The sequence below is a fragment of the Leuciscus leuciscus genome (genome assembly GCF_965113295.1).
Source record: "Leuciscus leuciscus genome assembly, chromosome: 10".
NCBI classification, from domain to species: domain Eukaryota; kingdom Metazoa; phylum Chordata; class Actinopteri; order Cypriniformes; family Leuciscidae; genus Leuciscus; species Leuciscus leuciscus.
The window spans coordinates 37253131-37279781 of NC_138734.1; the positions used below are offsets into that span (position 1 = coordinate 37253131).

At 37.2% G+C, this 26651-nt stretch overlaps 1 protein-coding gene and 2 long non-coding RNA genes across 3 annotated transcripts in view; 1 reads left to right on the forward strand and 2 right to left on the reverse strand.

The window, feature by feature from the left end:
* The window catches only part of LOC309508127, a 746145-nt gene that overhangs the window by 143994 nt on the left and 575500 nt on the right, over window positions 1-26651 (reverse strand). The window lies entirely within an intron of this gene.
* Window positions 1069-2084, forward strand: LOC309507490. Its single transcript, XR_014209160.1, has 3 exons — window positions 1069-1175; window positions 1505-1579; window positions 1670-2084. It is a non-coding gene; the product is annotated as an uncharacterized lncRNA (long non-coding RNA).
* Window positions 3354-5250, reverse strand: LOC309508057 (leukotriene B4 receptor 1-like). Its single transcript, XM_082182610.1, has one exon. It carries the CDS (start codon window positions 4407-4409, stop codon window positions 3432-3434), a length of 978 nt encoding a protein of 325 aa, XP_082038736.1. The 5' UTR covers window positions 4410-5250; the 3' UTR covers window positions 3354-3431.

A 26651-nucleotide genomic window follows, 5' to 3' on the forward strand; every position in this document is an offset into this window, starting at 1 on the left:
ACATCATATAAACTAAATTTATTATACATTACTATGTTTTTACCGTGTTTACCACTCATTTATTGCACAGTATCTGGTATGAAGGTTTTAGCCACGATGCTAACTACGTTGATCTAATGAACAAATGAAAATTATTGACTTACTGTCTTAGAATGATTTAGTCATTCAATTCAACATATTCTGTACAACTGTGTCTTCAAATTGCTGATATAGCCTAACTAATTTAGCTAATTCCTGCCTCATTGGGGTTTGTTATGAATAACAAAAGCAGGTTAATATAGTTTGGTCTGTTTTTGTTTAGCCTAAAGGCCCGTACACACCGGGACGAATATCGGCGCGCGTTATTCGCCAGCGTTTTTCAACGCGTTTTTTGTGTTCACACCCAAGCGTTTTTCGCTGACGATGAGCCGAGTGAACATGCAAATTCATTCCCTGACATTAGATGGCGCTTAATGTAAAACAGAAATACAATACCACTCCATAACAGTATATACTCTGCAATACCACTCCATAACAGTCTATACTCTGCAATACCACTCCATAACAGTTCTCTTTTAACAAGATTTTTGTAGTCGCTGTCGCATTTGTCATATAGTTCTTTATTCCGACACCAACGAGACCAGCAGCTCTACATTCATCTTGCCTTGCATCTTCCTCGTCATTTCTTCCCGGCAGAGACGCTACTTGGCGTATATCTTCTTCGCTGTTACGTATGTGTGCTCGGCAAGACCGTTTTGTGTTTGAGCGCCCCCAAGTTGTGTTTTACTGTAACTTCAGAAGCTCCAGACACGTGAGCAAAAGCGCCAATCTCATTGGTCGGATAGTTTTTGACGCGGCGCGTCAAACCAAAAAAACGAACCAGAGGCGTTTAAAAAAAAATTACGCTTTTATGCGTGGCGTTTTTCGCGTCGGTGTGCACACTCACATTGACGCCCTTTGTTTAGTCACGAGGCGTTAAACGTCGGCGAATATCGCGCGCGAAATTCGTCCCGGTGTGTACGGGCCTTAACTTTACTTACTACAGGTGCCCTCAGTCTCTCAAATACCATTTTAAAGCCATTTACTGGCCAATAAATATTATGTTGTGAATAATCAGCTTTGTTCTTTTGTTTCCCCAGAACAACCAGTACATTTCTAAAATAATCTGAACATTTCAGTGGCAACATTGAATTACAGTAAGTTACCTGTGTACTTGTGTTTTTTAATCAGTTATTCTCTGAAAATCTTCCCTCATGCTCTCAAATCTCATTCATGTTACTCAGAAAAATAATATCACTATTATTTTATATTATTATTATCACATATAAAAAGCTATTATATGGCTTCAAAAGACTTACAACACAACCCATAACACATGAGTTGTGAACTCATTTCTCTTTTCTCAGACATTTTTGGAGCTTAACCATTTTTACATAAATTGTTGCATTGAATTGAACTAGACAAGTGTGTATAAGAATGGTTTAATGAATGATTTACACAATTTTTTTCTGCTTGTTTCATGCAGTGAAAGCGAACGGTGACTGGGGTTGCATTATGCCTGAGATCTGCTTTTGGGTTCCACAGACAGAAAGTCAAACAGGTTTGGAACCTCACAAGGCTGAGGAAATTATTCAAATTTCACAACTATCATTTTAATAACCTTACTAACAGTAAATGTTGTACTTTGCAGGGATCTCGGTAAGCTGAAATACAAGTTTGAACAAGAATAAAAATCCTCCTGTAGGCCTGAAAATCACTGAAGTGCCTGGACCATCCACCAGAAAAGAGGAAAAAAATACGGAAAATGAAGCTGATGCTCCTTTTCACTTTTCTAACTCTTTAAGTACCTCACATGTCCCTTGTGAAGATTTTATTATTGATTGCATTTTTATGTTGCAGCGAGTAAAGGTGCGGTCACATTTTTTAATTTCGTGAAATTACACAGGCAAAAAAGTCCATTGACCATTGTCAGCAGTGTAGCGACGTAATGTATGAAGCACAACTCACACAAGAGTCACTTTCAAGCAGCTTTCTATTGGTCAAATCTAGCGAATTCCAGTGACCAACTTGGTCCCATAGTGACATTTTTTACCACAAACGAAATTGCTGATCATTCTTATTGAAATGACTGAAATTCACCAGTGAACATTCACAGAACAACAGATAATTTTACTGCACCTTAATACTGTTTCCAGGTCGAAGCCTCTACTTCCTCTATCTTGTTTCATGAGAATACTCAACCATTTATGAACACTGTTGATTCAAGTCAAACATTTAAGCTTTTCAAAAGCCATAGTGTACATTACAGTCTCCAGTAACGGCATCCCAGACTTCAACATTATATGATTCAAAATAGCTGAATAACTAACCATCAGAGATTTCGGAATAGAGATAAAGGTTAGGATCATAATTTTCAGGAATATTACAGCACAATGAGTGCATATTAGCACTGTTTGTTTGTTTTTGGCATCTGATAGAGCTTTTGGACTTGGAAACAGTGATGTCAGACTTAGTGGACTGAAACACAAATGTTTTAAAGTTAAGTGAAGATGGACATTTTTAATTAGTCAAAATGTATTTTTTTTTTACATTGATTTATTACATGGAACATGTGTTTCAATGCATTTTGTTGAAATATCTTTTCTTGTGTAGCCTATTGTATATGGTTGATTATTCATGTTGCTTATGTATTATACTATTTTTTTGTGTATTCATTGATATTAATCTATAGTTAGCTTTTTTTCCCATGTGCATAACCCATGTATAAAAATGAATATAAAATATGTAATAAACAATTCTTGTTTTGTATTTGGTTCAATTTATTATAATAGAAGTCAAAGGTAACCATAGTAACAACATGAAATTAAATATTTTTAAAAAATGAAATTTGGTTCCTGGAGGCACCCAAAGTGGTTCCACACAGTGCCTAATATAATAGTTCCTCAGGAAACTTGTGTGGTTCTTCAGAGAACCACCACTTTTTAAAGGGTGCCTAGAGGATCTACAGACGGTTCCGCCGGTGTGGCAAAGTGAAGAACCCCAAAAGGGTCCTCCAGGCACCTTTTATTTTTACAGTGTACATTTAATCAAATTTGGCTAATTACTTACAGATACTGATTGCATATTTATCACACTGTTTTTATTAATTATGTGCTTAATAGGTTTCAATTTTGTCATCTTTTCACAAATTATGAGAGTGATCATTAAGAAATAATAATAAAAAATCTCTTTAATGTGATTATTTACAATGTTATACTTACTCTATTCATGTTGATAAATATGACAGTATGTATAAATGGATGCATATAAATGAAATGCAGTCTTGAATTTGAATTGAATTTTGTTTCTCCATCAACAGCATGTGTTCATACAGCAAACCACACAAGAACAGCAATGAGGAAACAGGGAGTCTTTAAAACATGGAAGTAAATAATCCAATCAGAAATTTTTAATCATTTCTTTCTGATACATTTTATAATATTTCCTGAAGAGACGGCATAGAGAAAAGGATCCAAACAGCAGTTTAGCAAAGCCATAGTCTTGCTTGTATCACCATAAACTCTACGGAAGGACTTCAGTCGGGTATAAACATGTGGATGAGATGTTTTAGTCAGAGTAGTAACTATATCAATCACATTGATAATGTGAACAGGAGTCCAAAACAGAAAGAAAGTCAAAACAATGCTGACCACAAGTCTCTTCTTGTAAGTCTTAACGTTTGCCCCCTGATTTCTTGGTTTCTGGTCCTGTGGAGCTTTAGTTAGACTGGAGCTCTTGGCTTTTTGGCTCAAGCCTTTGTGCAACCAGAGATAACATGTTAACATGATCAAAAATGGAATGACGAACCCAAACAGGGTCTCAAGAAGCAAAACAGACACTACTATAGACTGCGACTCCATTGTCCTCTGACATCTTTGCAATCCATCCTTGTCTTTGAGTTCTTGAGTGAAAAATATTGGTAGGGCAAAAACAAAGGCTAGAATCCAGATGCCAGTCAGATGAAGGCGTCTGTGTCGTCTTTCCAGTCTGTGCAGTAGCTTCCTGTTAGTGACACTTGACTTGATGACATTGTGATAGCGGTGCACACTCATGGAGGTGACCGTCAGGACAGCAACATACAGATTCCAGTGACCCAAGAAGAACAGGATGCTACAAGACCAAAGACCAAGTTTCCATCCAAACAGTATTCCACACAGCACGACAGGAGCCAAGCAAAGGGTCAAAGCATCAGAGACAGCAAGGTTTAGCATTAGGCTTAAGGTAAAGCTCAAATTTTTGTTCCACTCACGAGCAATGCTGATGATTACAGCGACGTTGCTTGGCAAACCCACCAAACAGCACAAACCCAGAACTACAGCAGGAGTAATCTGTTCTGAACCCACAGCAGTGTTGTTAGATGTGGAATTGAAGCTTACGTTGAGCTCCATCATGATCACATTTTTTTTTGGTCTGGAAAATGCTGAATGCAAGTTATGACAGCTTGAAGAACAGGGGCTATGTCGACTCCTCCCACTTCTGTAAACTAAAACTACAGCTTTGCTCTCATCTCAATCAATGGAAAAAAATAAATAATTAAAGCTCCCCTTTGACTCGCTATTTATATTTTCATCTAAACCAAACAATGCAATTAAAATAAAAGATACAGAGACAACATTATGAACTCACACTTTACCCTTAAAGGGGTCATATGATGCTATTTTAAACGTTCATTATTTTGCTTATTGGGTGTAATAGAATAGGTTCATATTTTTCACATGCTGTACATTATTGTTGGTTGTTAATCGATGGTATATGATTTTGTTGAAGCCTTCTGTTTGCATTATTTTTAGCTTGTTTCTAAAATAGCTGTATGTGGTTTGTGGTTTTCAGACATTTCTTCCTCTTTTGTTTTTCCTTTTACTCTTAATGAAGCCCCTTTTGCAAGCTGCAAACATTTACCTCATATGCTTATTTTTTAAATAAAATAAAAATAAAAATCGTCTTATTAAGCTGATAATAATATACAACACCATGGTAATATATCACTACTTATAGGATGTTCTTAATTCTAAGTTTTACAGTTTTTCTCAATCACTTTGGCTCAATTCTCGAATGAGTTAGTCTCTTAAAACAATAAGTTCCGATTTCTGAACAATTCGTTTCTGGTTCACAACATATTTGAATTTCTTATTGATTTTAACAAATTGCATGCATTTTGGCATACAGTATGTATGCAAAAAAGTAAGTACATTGTCTTCAATTTGAACAATAACTAAATGCAGCTAAACCACAAGAAACCTATTTAGTTTTTTCCAAGGCCCATATTACCAAAATATAGAATTCTGGTAATCCATACTCTGGGATACTTTGGTCTCTCATGAGACCAAATCAATAATTTTTGGATCATATGAATGAATGCATGTATGAACTGCAGTCAGATGAATGTCGAATATTGTTTCTCCATCAACAGCATGTGTTCATCTACTGCAAAACACACAAGAACAGCAGGGAGAATTATTTATTTCTGATTCATTTTAGAATATTTTCTGAGTCCAAAACAGAAAGAAAGCCACAATGATGCTGACCACAAGTCTCTTCTTGTAAGTCTTAACGTTTGCCCCCTGATTTCTGGGTTTCTGGTCCTGTGGAGCTTTAGTTAGACTGGAGCTCTTGGCTTTTTGGCTCAAGCCTTTGTGCAACCAGAGATAATATGTTAACATGATCAAAAATGGAATGACGAAACCCAACAGGATCTCAAGAAGCAAAACAGCCACTACTATAGACTGCGACTCCATTTTCCTCTGACATCTTTGCAATCCATCCTTGTCTTTTTGTGTTTTTTGGCAAAAACAAAGCCTAGAATCCAGATGCCAGTCAGATGAAGGCGTCTGTGTCGTCTTTCCAGTCTGTGCAGTAGCTTCCTGTTAGTGACTCTTGACTTGATGACATTGTGATAGCGGTGCACACTCATGGAGGTGACTGTCAGGACAGCAACATACAGATTCCAGTGACCCAAGAAGAACAGGATGCTACAAGACCAAAGGCCAAGTTTCCATCCAAACAGTATTCCACACAGCACGACAGGAGCCAAGCAAAGGGTCAAATTTATTCTGTTACAAGATTAATTATGTCGTTATACTGCCATGATCTGACATTCTTCTGTCTTAATTGTGTATTTGATTCATTTATTTAACTAGTAAATTAGTTTTATGTCTTTTTGACCCCGTTCCTTTTTCTCTGGGCCACAGGTTTATGATACTCCTCCAATGGCAATGAAAGGCCCACCCAGTAGAGATGGTCAGGAGATCTATGACACTCCACCTAGTGTGGACAAGAGCCAGCTGCACTACCAACAAACGGTAACAATTATTCTTTGTCTCCATGCATGACTGACACAAAAAAAGTTGCACTCTAGTTTACACCTTTGATTTTGACATTAATGGGAGTTGCAGACACTTACAAAAAATAAGTATACTTCAAATTAATTTTATTAAGTAAAGTTCAAGTATATTTTAAGCATACTTTATGTAGTAAGTATACTAATATCAATGTACTAGAAGTATACTTGTAAGTGGATGGTTTCAAAACTACTTAGAACTAAATTAGCCTACTTTTAGTGAATAAAAGTATACTTTTAAGCATACTGTAAGTGTAACAATAGTAAACTTTGAGTACACAACTAGTTTTTATTAATACTTTATACTACAAGTGAACTTATACTTTACTAATAAAGTATATGAAAGTACTTTAGTTTATGAAAGTACACTTTGAAGTATACTCTCTGTAAACTAGTTTAGTAGTTTTATACTGCAGGCATAAGTTTTCTTTAAGCAAACTTAACATCGTACTTGTAGTTTACTATTTATATAAAAACTTTGCACTTTAAGTACACAATTATGTTCCTATTTAGGTATTAATATTTGTGGCGGATGTTGCTGGTGAGCCTGGGTCAGGTCAGTTTGTGTCTTTTTATTAAATGGAATTTGTTTACACTAAAAAATACACAACAACATTATTTTTGTTTAATAAACTTTATTTAAACTTTCGTTTGGAGTTAAGTGCACACACTCTTTAACGTTTAATTTGCGGAGTTTATTCTTACCGTTCTTTTCGTTTGCTTGTTTGTTACGTCTGAGCATAGATATCCATATAAGGCTAGATGTCTTAAGGCGGAGTCTCGAACGGCATCCCCAGCGGCCATTTTGTCACAGGGAAGCTTTCTGGTGAGCTCTGTGGTATCTGAAGTAAGGTGAGTGATCAGCACGAACACAAAACCTCTTATCTCGCTGAAATCTTGACGGATTTACAAACGGTTTGGTTTCTTACAAACGTTATTACCGTGGCTATAATTCCGAATGCTTGAACATGTATGTTATAATTATTCATATGTATGCAGTGTCATAACTACATCTCTGACGTTTATAACAAACCAAACCGAGAGCAAGTTATGGTTATTTAAAAGTACATGCACCATTAAAACACAATGTTACGAGTGAGCGAGCTCCCTGTGGCAAGATGGCCGCCGTGTGCGGACGTCGACCTCCATTGGCCAGCAGCGCGGACGAGACATCATGCCTTTATAGAGAGCCTAAGTCCCTCCCCTTCCGGTTGACCACCATGGGACCTTATTTCGGAAAAATATTGTATGGTAGTCAATGGCGAGAAACAACAAATATTTAGATCTCGTTTGAATTTTGCCCTGAATTACACATATGATGTTTGTCAATTTAAAAGATACATTTTAAAGTCAAGAAAGTCGCAGTTTGATGTGAAACTGTTGAGGTATAAGACTGAAAATACATAATTACAAAGCCTATAAACCCAAAAGGCGCACATGTGACGTCATACCTTTTCTCTCAATGAATGAAGCTAACTTTACTGAAGCTAACGTCTGTCATTTTTTCTATAGTCTTACGTTATAATCGTAACGTTACGCCGTCATGCCTGAGTGCTTTGTACCAGACTGCACACATACGTACATAGTGCGAGACGAGAGATGTAGTTCATTGAGCGATTTTCACATAAAACTAAATGTTACTCTTCTGTTTTATGACAAACTGCGACTTTCTTGACTTTCATAATTATCTTTTAAATTGACAAACATCATATGAGTAATTCAGGGCACAGTTCAGACGGAATAAAAGATAAGTTGCCTCTCACCATTGACTACCATACATATTTTTTCCGAAATAAGGTCCCATGAGCCGGAAGCGGAGGGGAGGGACTTAGGATCTCTATTATATGATATCTATGCCCGTGTCCAGAGCCCGTCTACGGAGAGCCTTGGCACTTCCTATTAGCCCCATTGTATAGATCTTGGTTGCAGTTCCATTAGAATTCCACTGGAGGTGATCGCGGGAGAGTGCAGACTGAATTGGAGTCTATGGGGCTAGACGGCTAAATGTGTCTCTTTCACCCGATTGCCGTTGAGAAATCTAATATTTTATTGTAGGTTTTGCAAGTTCAACATGGGTTATAGGTCGAAAATTGAATGAACGAGTACTTATGTCCTTTCGATTTCTTACAGGCTGAGTTGTTGTTGCCCATAATACGCTAGCATTCTGCTAATGAACGCTGATTGGTCAGTGAAGGACTGATTACGACCAGAGATACCGCTTGATGGCATCGTGGCATCCGAAGCGGGACCAGAAACAAACAAAACAAAAACTCTTCTAGCACGTGTATTTATCTGTGTCAGCTGTGTTGTCGATGCCTCGAGAGAAAAGAAAGTGCAGAGCACGAAAGCACCAACGCGACTGAAGGATTGCCGTAAAGCAGTATCTCTGGTCGTACGATGTGTATGACGTCATTGACATTTTAAAAGACTTTTTAAAGCAAATAAGTGACTCTAAAAAATCTAACACCCAGCAATGTGTAATTTCTTTGCATCTCATTTCGAATACAACATTCAAATTACTAGACAAAAAATTATATCCTGAGAAAAGTGGATTTTGATGGGTATAGCGCCATAGACCTCCATTCATTCTGCACTCGCCTGCGAGCGCCCCCGCATGGACAGAGACGTGTTACTGCAGCCAATCCAGAAACCGGAAGTAAGCAGAGAGTGCCAATTCTCTTCCTATAGGCCTATGTCACACTTCCTGCTTCCGGAACGCGGAGTAGGGATTCAGAACTTCCGGTCAACAGTATTTCTCCATAAGGATTTAGATTATCAGCCATAATGTCTAAACCATCCGAGGTAGACTGACCACGAGCTATGAGGTTGTGAAACGAAGGTTTTTGCTCCTGTAGAAGCTATAAGTTCGTATGAAATCAACCTTGTTTTAAGAAAAACATGTTTTATCCGCGATCATATGAAAAAAAACTACACTACCCACAATCCTAAGCGTAGCAGCAACGTATGCTGATTGGTCCAACTCGCTGTTACTATAGAAACGTTTACCTTTCTGGCGAACGGGTAGAGCTATAACAACAATGGCAGGCTTCACCCGCAGCTGTTGTTGTAGTGTTGTTTCCTCAGTTTTGACGTTTCCACTTGAGAGTTTTCATTTACCATCCGAACCACATCGTCATATGTGACTTCAGGCAGGTTGTGGAGAGGTTTGGTCCAGCGGTATCTATCGGACTCCGCCATTGTAAAAAGTTAACCGGAAGAGCCGTATCCCTACTAAAAGACGTACTTCCGGTCTTCAATTTTTTCGTGACATTGGCCTATTAGACATTGGCTGTTTCCCAAAACCAAGAATGCAAAGAACGGACTTGTGTTCTTGGGGAGAACGCTCTTGCTAGTTGTTCTTGGAAGAATGAACTCACAAGGTGACGAGCACACAGAACGCTGCTGACAGTTTGAGACGATGTGTTCTTTCTGGTATTGCGCAATAATACCCCCGCACAGACACCGTCTGCAGTACCCAAACATAACGCGATTTAAATAACGGTTTAAACGGGTTAAATAACGGGTTTAAATAACCCAAACATAACTCCTTCCTCGAATGCCGAAATGAATGCTGGGATATTTCTGCCGTCAAGTTCACACAAGTTACCAACCGCTGAATCCTCTGTAAAATGGGCGTGTCAAGAACACTTCCGGGATTTTTAACCGTTCTTGCCAAAATGCAAACTTGTGTATTGGGACAGTACTTGGGCAGCGAATGATGACGTTTCACAAGTTCACAAGAACACATGTACAGACAAGAACGCATATTGAGAAACGGCCATTCTCTGCCGTGTCCCGTGAGTTGGCGCTGGTCAAAAGGGGTTCGGGTGGAAACATCGGATGTATATTTATGGTTCCGGCCAATGATTGGGCCGCAACCATTCCGGTTTCTGCTCCGGGGGAACTCCAAGGACTATTTCGCTTCCTTTTCTTTTGTTTATGTATAAGAAGTGCATTTATAAAGTGAAGTCATTTGATAGTATTATTTGAAGTGTTTGTTTATGTATATTTGATGTTTTCATATTTGGTTATTGTGTGTAATGGCCATTATGTGTCTGCGTATCCCCCTTTTTGTGTTAATTGGTGCTGGTCACCAATGTATAAATTTGTTAATTGTTTCTGTATGGGAGTGGTGTTCTGTGAGAGAACAGGTCCTGTAGTCCCTAGACCGCTGTAATTGTTTAAGAGGCAAATGCAGTGACTCATGTTTATTGTACTTTTTTTTTCTTTCTTTTTTTTTCTCTTTACAAATAGTTTGGTTTACCTCAGTTGGGTTAACATTTTCTCTACTTCTGTAACCCCATTCTGTGGAAATAAACCCCTAAACGTTTGCAGTAGCCTGCTGCCTCCGTGTTATTTTTTCCTTTACTGGTCACATCAATCACAATATTTATATTTGAAATATACCTTTAACTGTACTTTAACTCTTTCCATTTTAAAAACATTTTATTCTAGCTTCATGCATCCTTTTTTTTATCAACACTTGAATGTGGGTAAGTTTTTATTTGAAGCAGAAATATGTTGCTGGTCACCTAATTCGTGCTGCTGCGACTTCCAAGCGACCCCATTAATGTGAGCCACAGTATATGACAGAATATTTTAGCATGATGTAGCTATTTCCCATTGATAAATACAGTGCAAATAGTTCCGTCTCTTTGGATAAAAGGGAAGTGGAAATAAAAATCAATAATAGGCTGAACTGTACCTTCTAATATGTCTGTAACATTTACCACTCTCGTCTTTTATTTACATCAAAAGGCAGGTAGGCGTGTGCGACATATGTATAAATCATTTAGAAAATTGAATATAAATAAAGTTTATTATTTATGAATGTAAGCATGTGTAGCCTACTCAGTTCACATGAAAAGAAAGAGACAGAAAAGAGAGAAGCTAGTGAACGTACATTAATACTATCAAAATTAGCAGGTTTGGGATTAATTAAAATCATGTCGTTTGAAGAGCACGGGATACCTTTAAAATGTTATTAGTTTTATTATAAAACTAATAAAATTTTATGACATAGTGAATTGGTCAGTGTTTCTCTGAGTTTTCTTTATTATGTTGGCTTGAGAAAGCCAGCATATATTTAAACATTATTATTATTTATTATTATTATGAGAAATTGACTCCACCTAGAACTTTAATTCTTCACCAAACTCAGCTCAGACCTTCAGACTGGTCTGACTATATCTTTTCTAACTGGTCATACTTACTTTCCCAAAAAATCCATTGACTTGTATTATCTGACCAAAGAAGTCCGTAATACTCAATGCTGTCCACTAGAGGGGGCGACAGGATAATAAGTCTTTTCTACTCTCTTTCCCTTTTTGCTTCAGTTTAAATGTCAAATAAATGCATGAATTTCATTCATAAATAGGCCATATCTGTGTACGAGAAAAGGCTTTACACTTCAAGCTGTACAACTAATTAAAACTTGAACCCTACTTCAAAGTTTGCCAATCTCTAGTTTCTTTTAAGATATTGTTATTCACACTGGGTTTTACATTTAATGTTTGTCCATCTGGAACTTTTATTTGTCATGAGCTCTATATTTTAAGATGTACTAGAAAAAATATGATTCAACAACACAAACTCTGTTTTTACTCTGCAAATTTGTTTTCCTTTGAAGTAGGCCTACAAGTTATCCTGCTTTTTTGGCTTGCTATTCTGCCCAGAATAAGCAATATTTTCTCCACACGAGATGTTTAAAAACCCTGCATGTAGTTTTTGTTGAGACGAGCGCATTATCTTACAAAAGTTCCAGTTCTGTTTAGGCTATTGTAGTTTGTAATGCTGTAATCTATCTATCTATCTATCTATCTATCTATCTATCTATCTATCTATCTATCTATCTATCTATCTATCTATCTATCTATCTATCTATCTATCTATCTATCTGTCTGTCTGTCTGTCTGTCTGTCTGTCTGTCTGTCTTACTGACTGAGCTTTGTGAAATATAGCACTAGCAGACAGTGGCGGCGTTTCACAAAAACCTAGAGTATGGCATTCCCTCTGAGCATATAGGCCTACATAGAACAACGACATTACCGAACAATATACCTCACATTATACCAAACAAAATGCACGATGCACTATTAACTCTATTACACTATTAATTAAAACTCACAGTGAAGATCATTAAATATAAAACACATGTCTTACCTTTTTGTTGCAGTGCAATTTTTATTGCATACAGTCCTATTTTTTTTATTTATTTTTTTTTGCTGCTTCCATTCTCCTGATTGCTATTATTTAATTTCTTCGTTAAAAATACATCCAGGGAAGATTGAATAGACCTGTTTCTATTTCTCAGTATCTGACAGCTAATCAAAAATACGCGCGATTAAGTGATGCAATAAACTGCGGCTGCGCACACTCAGTCCACACAATTATTTTTATAATACTAGGCTACTTTTGTAATAATGTATACATGTATGTGTTCATTTAAAATCTGCCATTGTGTTTTCGAAGTTGTTAAAATAATAATAAAAACACGTTGTTTTTTTCTGAAGTAAAATGTAAAATGTAAAATGCATTTATGACAAACAAAGAACTACACAGATGCATATATATCATAACGATCAATCAATAAATACACACACGTTGTCCTCTGCTTTTGTTCTGACGCTGCGGAGATAATAGCCTACTGGGAGGAACCGGGTTCATATGACTTTTAAAGGTGACTGAGGCGATCACGTACGTACGGAGCCCGGCCGGGAAGTCACCTGTGGGAGAAAAAAAAAAACAATCCGTGACGACGGTTTTGCAATCCGTCCGCTCAGTTTATAAACCGTAGCCTACTCACGAATTCTCAAACTGTTCCCTCGGTTTAACAAATCGTGCCCACGGATCAATAAACCGTACCCACGAGTTTCTAATCCGCGCTCTCAGATTTGTAAACCGTGCCTTCAGTTTTTGCAATCTGTACCCACACATTCATAAACCGTGCCCACGCTTTCACAATCCGTTCCCACGGGTTTGTAATGTAGGCTACTCACGGATTTGTGGCTCACTCTCATTTTAGAAGAACACGTGTTAACGAATCTTATTGCATATTGTTTTATTGTGTTATAAGTGGAATAAGCCTACATCAAATTGTCTAAACTGCGTCTGCATGTTTAAAGTGATTCTCAATTGTAGCGAGTATGGGTGGAATATACGATTTAATATTGAATGACGTGCATCAAAATCTTTTGTTTATTTGTGATAATCTTAGCACTTTATTATTATTTTCTAACCTGTATTATGACTGATATTTTACGAATTGCTTTGTTCCTTTTTTGTACGTTTTGGACAAAAGCGTCTTCTAAATATGTAGCCTAAAATGTAATAATAATAATTATAATAATTATTATTATTTGAGTTATAAATTAACTAGGGAGACCGGGGATGGTTGTAACAATTTTGACCTTTCTGTCTATAGCTTGAAGTACTTTGAAGTCAGTGTGTTCAAAATGTGATCCAAACTAGTTACAAGTGTCTGCTATTAAATGACATAGCTATTATCTTTGCAACACAAACAGAAAATGCATGGTTTAGTTTCAAACACGAGGAGTGAAATGTTACAATTCACCCCATAGTCAGGGTTAGTTGTAACATACCCTGGGGTGAGATGTAACATTATGATATCCACCGGGGTGATATGTAACATAATGAAATAAGGATTTTGACAAAAAAAATATTTTGAAAGGTTTATATTCAACACTGATTTTCAATATAACTGATGTGTGTATCACTCTTAGTCTCAGTGTGTTTGTCACTCTCAATCATAGTAATTGACCATTATAAATTGAACTTGAACACAAACATTGCTTGTTTGTAAGCATGTTTGTTACTGCCAGTGTTAGTAATGGCCATAATAAAATTTAACACTTGAACATTGTGTGTGTGTGTGTGTGTGTGTGTGTGTGTGTGTGTGTGTGTGTGTGTGTGTGTGTGTGTGTGTGTGTGTGTGTGTGTGTGTGTGTGTGTGTGTGTGTGTGTGTGTGTGTGTGTGTGCGTGCGTGTGTGACTCTGCTGTTTCTCTGTCATAGTAATTGACCATAATAAAATGAACTTGAACACTTGAACATTCTATTTGTGTAAGCATGGTTGTTACTGTAAGTCTATAGTATTGGCCATAATAAAAATTTGTTTCATTGTTGTTACAACTAACCCAGAGTCTTGTTGTTAGAACTAACCCAGAGTCATGTAGCCATGAACTAGCTCACCTTACAGCTAACAGGCAAAACATTAGCACTAACAACTTGCATGGAAAATATCTACACAGACACACAATAACCATAATAAAAGTTTGAGGAGTTTAACTACAAAGCAGAAATTCCCATAACAAAAACAAAAAAAGTTAAAAAAAGTAACTTCCTTATCTCAAAATTGTTTTTTCCACTCTAACATGTGCTGTGTCTGCCACAGGGCTCTACTTTATCACATGTGGAATAAGAACTAAACTGAGGATGTGCGAAGTGAATCAGGTGATTTGTAACTAGTTCCTGATTGGACAGATTGGAATTGTTACAACTGACCCGTGTTACAACCATCCCCGGTCTCCCTATAAACGAGTTCACTTAGTAACAGTAATATGTTTGTCATCAAATAATTTATCAATGCTTTATTATTATAGGCTATAACCTAACCTTTTACAGTTTTGGATAAAATAGGCCTACATTTTTTGCATAATTTTTGCTTAAAAATAAAACATTCATAAATGATTTTATGATAAACATATTACTGTCTTAAACTTGAATTACTTGAACTCATTTATAGTAATTAACTCAAATAATAATAATAATAATTATTATTATTATTATAATTATTATTATTATTACATTTTAGGCTACATATTTAGAAGACGCTTTTGTCCAAAACTTAAAAAAAAATGAACAAAGCAATTCGTCAAATATCAGTCATAATACAGGTTAGAAAATATAATAATAAAGTGCTAAGATTAATAAACAAAAGATTTTGATGCACGTCATTCATATTAAATATTCCACCCATACCCGCTAAAATTGAGAATCACTTTAAGCATGCAGACGTATGTCAATTTGATGTATTCCCCTTAATATTCAATAAAACAATATGCAATAAGATTCGTTAACAACGTGTTCTTCTAAAATGAGAGTGAGCCACAAATCCGTGAGTACAGATTACAAACCCGTGGGAACGGATTGTGAAAGCGTGGGCACGGTTTATGAATTTGTGGGTACAGATTGCAAAAACTGAAGGCACGGTTTACAAATCTGAGAGCGCGGATTATAAACTCGTGGGTACGGTTTATTAATCTGTGGGCACAATTTGTTAAAGGACAAGTTCGGTATTTTACACTTAAAGCCCTGTTTTCAGATAGTTTCTGATGAAATACAATGGTTAAGATTGAAATTTGGACAAATGCTGCTGGCCCGAGAATTTTCGGTTTCTGTGGTAGCACCCCCCCACCTCCACAATGGTTGCATAGGTGCACTGGAATAATCCTTCCTAAAACGCATTAAACTTTCGTTTACAAAGACGTGAAACTCACCGAGTGGTCAGGGGTGTTCACTGATATGCTCACACAAAAATCGCTGCAAAAGATGCTTTCCAACAGGTTTTATCGTAGTTTTTCATCCAATACAAGTCAATGGAGTTGGACAAAAACTACGATAAAACCAGTGAACACCTCTGACCACTCGGTGGGGGGGCCAAATTCTCGGGCCATCAGCATTTGTCCAAATTTCAATCTTAACCATTGCATTTCATCAGAAACGATCTGAAAACAGGGCTTTAAGTGTAAAATACCGAACTTGTCCTTTAAACCGAGGGAACAGTTTGAGAATTCGTGAGTATGGTTTATAAACTGAGCGGACGGATTGCAAAACCGTCGCCACGGATTGTTTTTTTTCTCCCACAGGTGACTTTCCGGGCTCCGTAGTAATTAGTGTACAGTAGCACATTTTTAGGGGGGCTGGGTGGAAATTTAGGGGGGTTAAAGCCCTCCTAAAATCTTTAACGAGCATCATCATTAGCTGATGTTTTATCTGATCTCTGACTGCTAGGGTATGGCAACTGTATTGTATTATTGATGTATTATATTGATGTATTAACATCAAATATCCACTTTTGGACAGTGATGAGATAAGTGCATTATTCTACTTTTTGTTGTTGAAAACTATATCACCTGATAATTTTTGCAACAAATGACGTTATGGTAAAAACTGTTACACAAACCACAAACTCACCAAAAAAAACTAAGTGTCAAACTGCCCAACTAAAGGAAACACTGGTCACCACAATGGTGACCAAACATTTTCAATAAATCGTCAACATCTAAACCTCTGTTAATTCTCAATAAAAACTTCTGTAGACGTCTGACAGAAATAAAGTCAGTCTGGTTAGTAATAAGTGAAGCTGGTAATGCTGTTTGTGGAGTTGTTTAATCCTCCTCTTCTGAGATCTTAAGAGATTTAATGTTTTCTTTTATCTTCAGTTGATTTCATCTAAAGCTGTGGCTGGAAGTCAGTTTTAGTTCTTGTGTTTCTCTTTTTTCTGTGATTCTGCTTGTTGACAGCAGGTGTTCATCATTAATGCCCAATCATCAGCCTATCAGTCAGGCACACCTGAACGGGGCAACATCCAGTCTCGCCCGTTACCCTCCCCTCCCAAATTCTCAGCTGAGGAAGAGACTCCAGACAGGCCGCACGAGACGACAGAGGAAGGTTGGATGGAGGACTACGATTATGTCCATTTACAGGTACGCTAAAAATGAAATCATCACAAAATGTTAATTTGTTTCCTTTTGAGAACAAGATCCAGGTGTATGTTTTCAGCCAGCAATATGATCAATGATCTGCGTGTCGACCCTATGTGGGCTCTACCTGTAATCCCCACTGTGTCGAGCCTCAGACCTTTTCATCAATCACTGTGATTGCATGTGCAGACCTGCTTTTCCTCAAAGCCCACATACATCTTTCTTTAGCACCAGCTGTTATGCGTCTGCTGTGTGTTCTGTCAAAAGTTTTGCTGAAACTATGCAGATAAGGTTAATTCTGTTCAGTCACACAGATATCTCTTCATCTTTCAGATGTCATGCAAATTATATTTTTTATTATAAACTGTATGATAATTTAGTATTTTAAAAACAATGTACAACTGTATTATTTATATATTTTTATTTATTTAATATATTGCAAAAATAGTATGTGAAAGCTTTGACTTAAAGGTGGTATCAGTGATTTCAGGCCCAAAAATATTTTTATCACATTCATCTAATCTTATAACGATCCGCTAGCTGCCCGATATAAGCATGCCGTCAAAAATGCGTTTTTGTGTGCAGATCTGAGCCTAGGCTGCCTACAGAAACGCGTTTTTTTGACGGCATGCTTATGGGGCGGGCAGCTAGCGGATCGTTAGGAAAGATTAGATGAATGTGATAAAAATATTTTTGGGCCTGAAATCACTGATACCACCTTTAACTGGATTGACCATATTGGCTCATTTCTGCTACATTTTTTTTTTACCTACAATAATTGTGCAATTTAACTATCAAAGATATAAATACAGTAAATATATATATATATTTCAGTGCACATTGTTTGAAGTCAAAGAATGGATGGATGGGATGCACATGCACTTTTTTTATTTTTTATTTAAAGAATGGTGGGAACATATGCATGCCAGTTGTGACTTCATGTAATAGCAAAGGCTTATTTTATGAATATGAATTTGGTTATGCACAAATAATTTAACATGATCTTGTTCTTTTTTAATCAAATCAAGTTGACACATTTTTGAACATGCATTACAAACTGTATTTCACCCATCTATTCATAGACTGTAAATTATTTATTCATAAAAAATGTATTTTAACTTTCTATTACAGGGTAAAGAAGAGTTTGAAAAGAACCAAAGACAGCCAGGGGCGGTTCTAGAGGCGGGGCCACAGGGGCCCTGCTGAAATCTGATTGGCCCCTGATTGCAGTGGCGGTTCTAGGATTTTTCTGTAACAGGGGCCATTAAGGGGCCACATGTTACATTCAGGGGCCAAATACAGGGTACATTCAAGCACACAAAATAATTTATTCAGTACAGTGCAAATACATTTCGGCAGTCATTCCTTTTTCAAACGCTCTAATAAAGCCATGAAACAAACTTTTTGGTATTATTTTAATTTAATACTGTGAAGCTGCTTTGATACAATCTGTATTGTGAAAAGCGCTATACAAATAAACTTGACTTGACTTAATAAAAAATTATGAGCCAGTAGGTAATGTTCTTAATGATTTTTATTTATTTATTTACTGTGCATAAAGGACACAATGCACTTCTTTCTGAATTCCACCTTTTAAGTTTCATAATCATGTCGTCGCTTGTAAACAGTAAATTATTGTTAATTGTTTGGGGGTGGAATTGCATCTGTGATCGTTGTGAAGAATTCTCCGGTTGCTCTTCTCGTCGACGATTGATGGGTGGGAATCTCTAGGAACCTCACGATTCAATTACGATTCAGAGGGTAAAGATTTATTTTTATTTTTATTTTTTTACTACTTTACAAAGTATTTATGATGACCCATAACGAACTTACTTCCAATACTTCCTATATTAAATTTTATTAATAAAACAAATGGAAATGATTTGGCAAGTCAACTGTAAGGTTACATTTGCCAGCATTTGTCCCAACATTGCAAAGAACCAACAGGAAAATAAATGTGTACCTGTAGCAGCAGTAAATTAATATAAACTTCAGCATATTCTGAATCTCTAGCATTTAATAATAGATTTCTAACCAACATCCTCTTGTTATTTCCAATGAGCAATATAATCCTTCAGAAAAAAACGAAAAAAAATAAAACATTTTGCTGTAGCAAATTCACAAACAGTTTTCGTTAAAAAATATAGAATTATGTACCAGCAGCTCTCATACAAACATAATGCGTGTGGACTTACGCATATTCTGAATAATTAGTAACATACAAAGCCGCTCTTATTCACAACTAAATAATAAAGAGTTATGACTTGAAATGTTTGCTGTATACCACAATCAAAAACAGCTTATACAAAAAAAGGTGAATGAACATCTGCAGAGAGCACAGTCAAATGTAACTTTTTGTGACTTGGCATTGCACATATTGCAGGGCAGTATAACGTACCACGTATAACAGATCGGTTTACAGCATATTTATGTGAAAACTAAACAATACAGAAAGCAGCTCTCATACAAAAAATACTAAATAGGTAACAATGAAATTGACAATTTTCCATACGTTAGCTTTTAACGAAGAGGGTGCCGTTCGAATTTGGCGCTCAGCCATCATGCGTCTGTTATGTGCGCGACTCTGTTATGTGCACGCCACAGACTGTCCGCGTTAGTTCATGTTAGTTAATACATTAACTAATGTTAACTAATATACTATGGCGGCAAATCAATGCCAATAATAAACGAGCGCACAACTGATGCGGGCGCGCGCGGTAAATGACATACGCGAGAGGATAACAGATCTACACGCGAAGAAACGGGAACTCGCGAGCTCATTCAAACCCTGCGCGCGCGCATGACATCATCTCTGCACGCAATACAAGCCCTCGCGTGCGCGCATGATCATTCCCCACGCGCTCGCGCTTGATCTGCTCTCGCCTGCTGCTTTTGCTCGCTCGAACACTTTTATTTTTGGCAGTCGAGGGGCGGGACTTACTGTTTTAATAACCTCAAATGTCATTGGTTACTTTTCCCCTTTTCCAGAAGTCAGTTGCGATTGGACGCCTGTCCAATGACTCGTAATTCACTTGACTTGAGACATGAGACATCACTTCATTTGTTTTATTTATTGTGTGTAATGTGATTTAATGCATTGTTAATATAGAATAGATTCTTACCAGATACTTTATTAACAGAAAGTCTTATTGCATTGTGTCGTTAAAAGATATTTAGGCTAGGCTACAGACTATGACGCATTTCCATGGTTATTAGCATTGCAAATTGACCAAATCTTTTATAAATTTTTAGGTAATATAAGTGGTTAATTATGTTTTCTATTAAATGCAAAAGGGGTTCTGGCTTCTCAAAGTTAAGATACAGTACACAGCATGAATTAGCTTACAAATGCCTTTTCAGAATTTGCTACAAAATATAGAGGAACAAAATTAAACCCAGCAAATTAGATATTAAAATATTATATAGTGATCTTAACCATCTAACTTTTTGTAAGCTAATAACCTAATAAGAGAAAGTATGAGGCAAGTACAGTACACCGTATAAATGATTACACCCCATCTGAACATAACATATCTTCAAAAAAAAAAAAAAGCCCTAGATAAAGAAAAAAATCTGAATTTGTTTGGGTTTCAGAGGGGTGTAATCATTTATGCTGTGTACTGTATCTTAACTTGAGAAGCCAGAATCCCTTTTACATTTAATAGAAAATATAATAAACCACTCAAAATTGACATAATAGTAATACACAGGATGATAACAAAAGCTTACACAACAACTCTTGAATATTGATAAACAAGTAATGTATCTTTCACCCAAAGCCCTTGTTATATTTGCAACTATTTAATGGACACGTTTTACATTTCTGAGGTTCTCAGAACCAATATAATTTTGGTTGGGTAAACGTAAATAGTGGTGAATGAGAGTATAGTGGTAATGTAGTGGTGATATACAGCAAATACAGGTGAAACTCGAAAAGTTAGAACATGGTGCAAAAGTTCAAAAATAGAAACAAATTCAAAATTAGAATATTGTGAAAAGGTTTTCATAAACTGTAAGCCATAATCATCAAAATTATAACAAATAAAGGCTTGAAATATCTCACTTTGCATGTAACAAGTCTATATATTAGTTTCACCTTGTAAGTTGAATTACTGAAATAAATAAACTTTTGCACATGAACTTATTCTAATTTTTCGAGTTTCACCTGTATGACTTTACATTCCCATTTTTCTCCAATTTATTTTAGATATTTTAATGCCAATATCACAAATCACAGTGTTATAAATATAAAATGTAAAAATGTATACAAATTTGGGTCAATTTGCAATGCTAATAACCATGGAAATGCGTCATAGTCTGTAGCCTAAATATCTCTTAACAACACAATGCAATAAGACTTTCTGTTAATAAAGTATCTGGTAAGAATCTATTCTATATTAACAATGCATTAAATCACATTACACACAATAAATAAAACAAATGAAGTGATGTCTCATGTCTCAAGTCAAGTGAATTACGAGTCATTGGACAGGCGTCCAATCGCAACTGACTTCTGGAAAAGGGGAAAAGTAACCAATGACATTTGAGGTTATTAAAACAGTAAGTCCCGCCCCTCGACTGCCAAAAATAAAAGTGTTCGAGCGAGCAAAAGCCATAGACAGTATAAGAAATGGACAGAGTCATCTCATTGGAACTCAATTGAGGCAAGTGAAGCCCGTTTTCAGCGATTTTTTAGGACTTCCGTTCCTGACGCGCAGACTCAAACTGAGCTTGACGACGTAGATGTGACGTGAGCAACCCGTCTGTCTTCTAGTGGCTGTGGCATGAGAAATCTGAATCATTCCCTTCCGAATCTTGTAGAGACGGAGATCGTGAGTAGGAGGTGTCCATGAGCTAGGAGCAGGAGAAACTTTTGCTAGGTATTCTGATTAATTATTTTGTCATTTTGCCTCCACGTCCCCCCGATTGCCCGCGAGCTTCTCCTCCCGTCAATACGGTAATCTCTCTACTGTGCGACAGAGAGTCGCGTGGTTATGACGCAATCGTTAGCCTACTTTTACAAAAACTGTTTTTACGGGGCCATAACGTAAGCTACAAGGTAATGGAGCATTTTATACATTGTCGTGTTTCTTTAGAAATAAATAATGGACAAATGGAGTCTTTAAACGCCTCAGATGTAAAGTTATTCGCTGTCAAAGTGATGCCAAAATGAATGGGAGTCAATGGGATGCTAACAGCAGGTGAAGTTCTGCTACAAGATGGTGGCACGCGGCCGGCTTCAACTTCCGGTCGACTTCCTTCCCGCTTGGCAAAAGCAGCAGGCGAGAGCAGATCAAGCGCGAGCGCGTGGGGAATGATCATGCGCGCACGCGAGGGCTTGTATTGCGTGCAGAGATGATGTCATGCGCGCGCGCAGGGTTTGAATGAGCTCGCGAGTTCCCGTTTCTTCGCGTGTAGATCTGTTATCCTCTCGCGTATGTCATTTACCGCGCGCGCCCGCATCAGTTGTGCGCTCGTTTATTATTGGCATTGATTTGCCGCCATAATGAACCTTATTGTAAAGTGTTACCACATTTATTTACATACTTAATGCTTACAAAGCCACTTGCTGTGCCTTTGAAACATTTAGCTGAGCTTCAGATTTTTAACATTAGCATTGTTTGAATTTTAGAAACTGTATTTTTTTTATATACACATTTATTTCCATACATACCTATACTGTTTATTTTACAAAAATAAATGTATGATCAAACAATAATTGAAAGAGTTGAACGAGCCCTGTTATATACCAACCACATTATACACCACATTTTTATTTTATTTTATTATTCTATGACATATACATAATTTAAAGTGATAGTTCACCCAAAAAAGAAAATTCATCATTTAGGCTACTCACCCTCAAGTTGTTCCACACCTGGATGAATTTCATTTTCTGCTGAACACAAAAGAAGATATATTGATATATTGAAGAATATGAGTAACCAAACAGTTAATGGGCCCCACTGACTTCCATAGAATGAAATATATATATATATATATATATATATATATATATATATATATATATATATATATATATATAATGAAAGTCAATGGGGTACATCAACGGTTTGGGTACTGACATTCTTAAAAATATCTTCTATTGTGTTCAGCAGAAGAAAGAAATTCATACAGGTTTGAAACAACTTGAGGATGAGTAAGGCCTCGTTTACATTGTCAGTGTAATGTGACCCAATTCCGATTTTTTGCTCATATGTGACACAGATCGGATGTGTTCTATGACAGTGTAAACAGGAAAAAACACATGCATTCCGATATTTCCAGATCGGTTTCAAAATGATTTTTGGGTAAATTATTCCAATGTAATTATATAAGTATACAGATGTCATTACTTAAACCTACACTTACAAATATTTCATTTTATATAAATAAACATTTTATTATTCATCTAATTATTCATATATGAACAATTTTCTTTATTGTTCATCTGTTAAATGCAATATTATTCACTCGTGTCCCTAACCCACAACAGCTGAAGCAGTTTGAGCGGCTGGAGCAGGAAGTCTCTCGACCAATCAACAATGACATTTCGGGCTGGACTCCGCCCTCTCAGTACCCTCAGACGCCGCGCAGTAAGCTGTGCATGGGCGACCGGCAGCTGCTGCTCTTTTACATGGAGCAGTGCGAGGCCAACATCACTACGCTCACCACTCCTCCACCAACAACAACCAGCCACCCAAAATCTTTGTTGCCCACAGCAAATTCGTCATCCTCAGCGCTCACAAGCTCGTCTTTATTGGAGACACGCTCTCCAGGCAAGCCAAGTCTCCCGAGGTGCGCAACAGGGTGGCCCAGCACAGCAACACGCTTTGCGACAAGCTCAAAGACATTGTGGTGAGCACCAAGACCGCAGCCCTGCAGTACCCCTCGCCAGGGTCCGCCAGAGACATGACCGAGAGGGTGCGGGAGCTCGCATAATTTACATAATTTAAAGTGATAGTTCACCCAAAAAAGAAAATTCTGTCATCGTTTACTCACCCTCAAGTTGTTCCACACCTTGAGTTCCACACGCTTAAGTTAGCTACAAGTATTACAACTGCACACAACAGTTCCGCATGGCACTCAATCAGCTACTGGCCATGTGAGTCAAGGGGTGAACGGAGCCTCTTTTAAACTCACTGGACAAACGTACCCTGTGCCATGAGCTTTTTATCTCCAAAAAGGACAAAATGTTTAATGGGCAGAGCCATTGGTTGTAAATGAATCATTGTAAATATTTAAGTTGCTGTATGTCAGGGACAATGTAATGGGACGAACACAAACATTTGAGAAACTTTTTGAACAATGGAGGAGAAAGAGATGGAACATATCTAAAGAGTAGATTTAAGACATTATGCATTATTATAGCTAAACTGTAATTATTGCTCTGATTATTATAATTGTCATCATTATTATTATTATGAGATGCTGACTAAAGGTGTTTAAAATTTTAAACGTGTATGTAGAAGTACAACCATTTCCATCAAAGCTCAGATTTGTTTTTAATGAATTGTGCCTGTTGGAAGCAAAAATGGTGTTTAATGTTTATCCTCTTGCTGTTGTTCAAAGAGGCTGGGACAGTGTGAACGCAAAGCATGCTGGGAGTGAGCCGATGACAGACGGGCTGCGTTTAAGTAAATTTTTTTAGGCCCTTCCCTCCATATCTTCCCTCCATCTTGTTCACTCGGATGCACGTCATTGCTTACGTTGCACGAGTGCCCACTACTGGCGGAACCCTTGCAATGTGTTTAAATGAAACGCCATAAGCCCTTGATCACTGGAATCCGCTATAGAGCTAATTTATTAATTTACAGTTTTTTCCTTATCAGTTTGTTTTTCAGACCATTCTATAGGCCTGTATGTATGCTTGGGCTGTTGGAGAAAATATTAAAGAATTACACAAACAAAAATTATAATACAATAAACTGTGTAACAAACAGTCAGCTTAAGTTAGCTACAAGTATTATGCGGTTAAATGTCAAAATAAATCCAATGTGTGGGATGGGGGTAAATTAAGCGTGATCTGCTGTGACGTCACAATCATGTTGCATTGTGGTCTATGGATCTGCCTGAAGTGAACATATTGAGTAGACTCCCTCAGTCAAAATCGAGGAGGCGAGGGTCTGTCCAAATAATCTTCCCTCGTCCACTTGACGAAGTTGAACGCACTTCAAAATGGCGGCGGGGATTCCCCAGAGGGGAAGTGCTTATAGGGAAGTTTGCGAGTGTATATCTAAAGTTAAACGCAGCCATTCTTCTTATTTACTGTGAGAGTTAAGATGACCCAGATGTACCAATGCAAAGCGACAAAAGCAGTGGAGAACCCATCATCCAATTTGGACCACTTTAGAAAACAAATGTAGTGAAAAATCTGGAACATTTTCTGACAATTTCATGCCTGTAAGCTCCACGAATGCCTGCTCATGGCTGTACCTCTTTGACATGTTTTAGGGAAGTTTGAAACCTTATCATGTTATTGTTTGAGATCTGATTATGTTCAAGAGAAGAGTCAATATTCAGTCCTTCAGCCTCTTTTGACCTCGACTGTAGTGCCACTTCCTGCTGGACAGGTGCATCGTGGCAACAACTTCCCGAGAATTGCTGATTTCATTTCTGTCTCTGAGATCTCAGGTATCGCATCACATCCAACATAGACTGAGGCGTGCAGTACACAAGTGTACTATATCCAAAACCAGCTTCCTCCAATGCATCTGTTTTTGAATGGAGACCTGAACCACCTGCCTCAACCTCCCTCGCCTTGTCTTCTTGTGGCCTGCGTATTCACAACGAGTACAAATAGCGATGCAGATTAACATTAGGCGATTTCCTAGGCAGATAATGACTTGGGACTATATTAGAGGGAAGCACAGGTGAAGCACTGCTACTTGGGCGCAGAGTTATCACGCAATTTCTGTATGTGACAAAAAAAAAATTGGCCTAAAAAACGTGACATCACTTAGAGCACCTTTAATCTTAGGCAGATCTCAAAATGTATGGTTTTCATAGTGAACTTTATATAATATTGTGATACCTAAATTTGCTTGTAGCATTTAAAAGAACTGAATGTAGTTTTTTCTTTTTATTTATTTAAAAATATACAAATATACAAAATCATACAAATTCTGTATTTTGCTTCCTTTTTTAGCCTTTTAAGTGTAGTATGTGTATGCTCTGACCTCACTGTGTTTAACCGGTACCTTTACTGAACTCCCTGCACATTTTGTATTGTTCAAAGCTTCATAGCAGATGTAAGTTGAAGAGGGCTGTTTGGGTGGGTAAAACCCATTTTAATGCAAAGAAAGGAAATTAGCAATGACACAAAGCACCCTTGCTTGTGACTGCAGTACTGCTGGCCCTGTTATTAGCAACTGCAATAGTGTGCACTGAGATTGTGCGTGAGGTTCAGAGATTCCGACTAGAGATTACATTTACATTTACATTTAGTCATTTAGCAGACGCCCTTATCCAAAGCGACTTACAAATTAGGACTAAGTTCAGCGAGTCATCATAAAGAGGCAAAAGCAACAACAACGCAGGAAGTGCTCAAAATACGAAGTTCTGGTATTATTC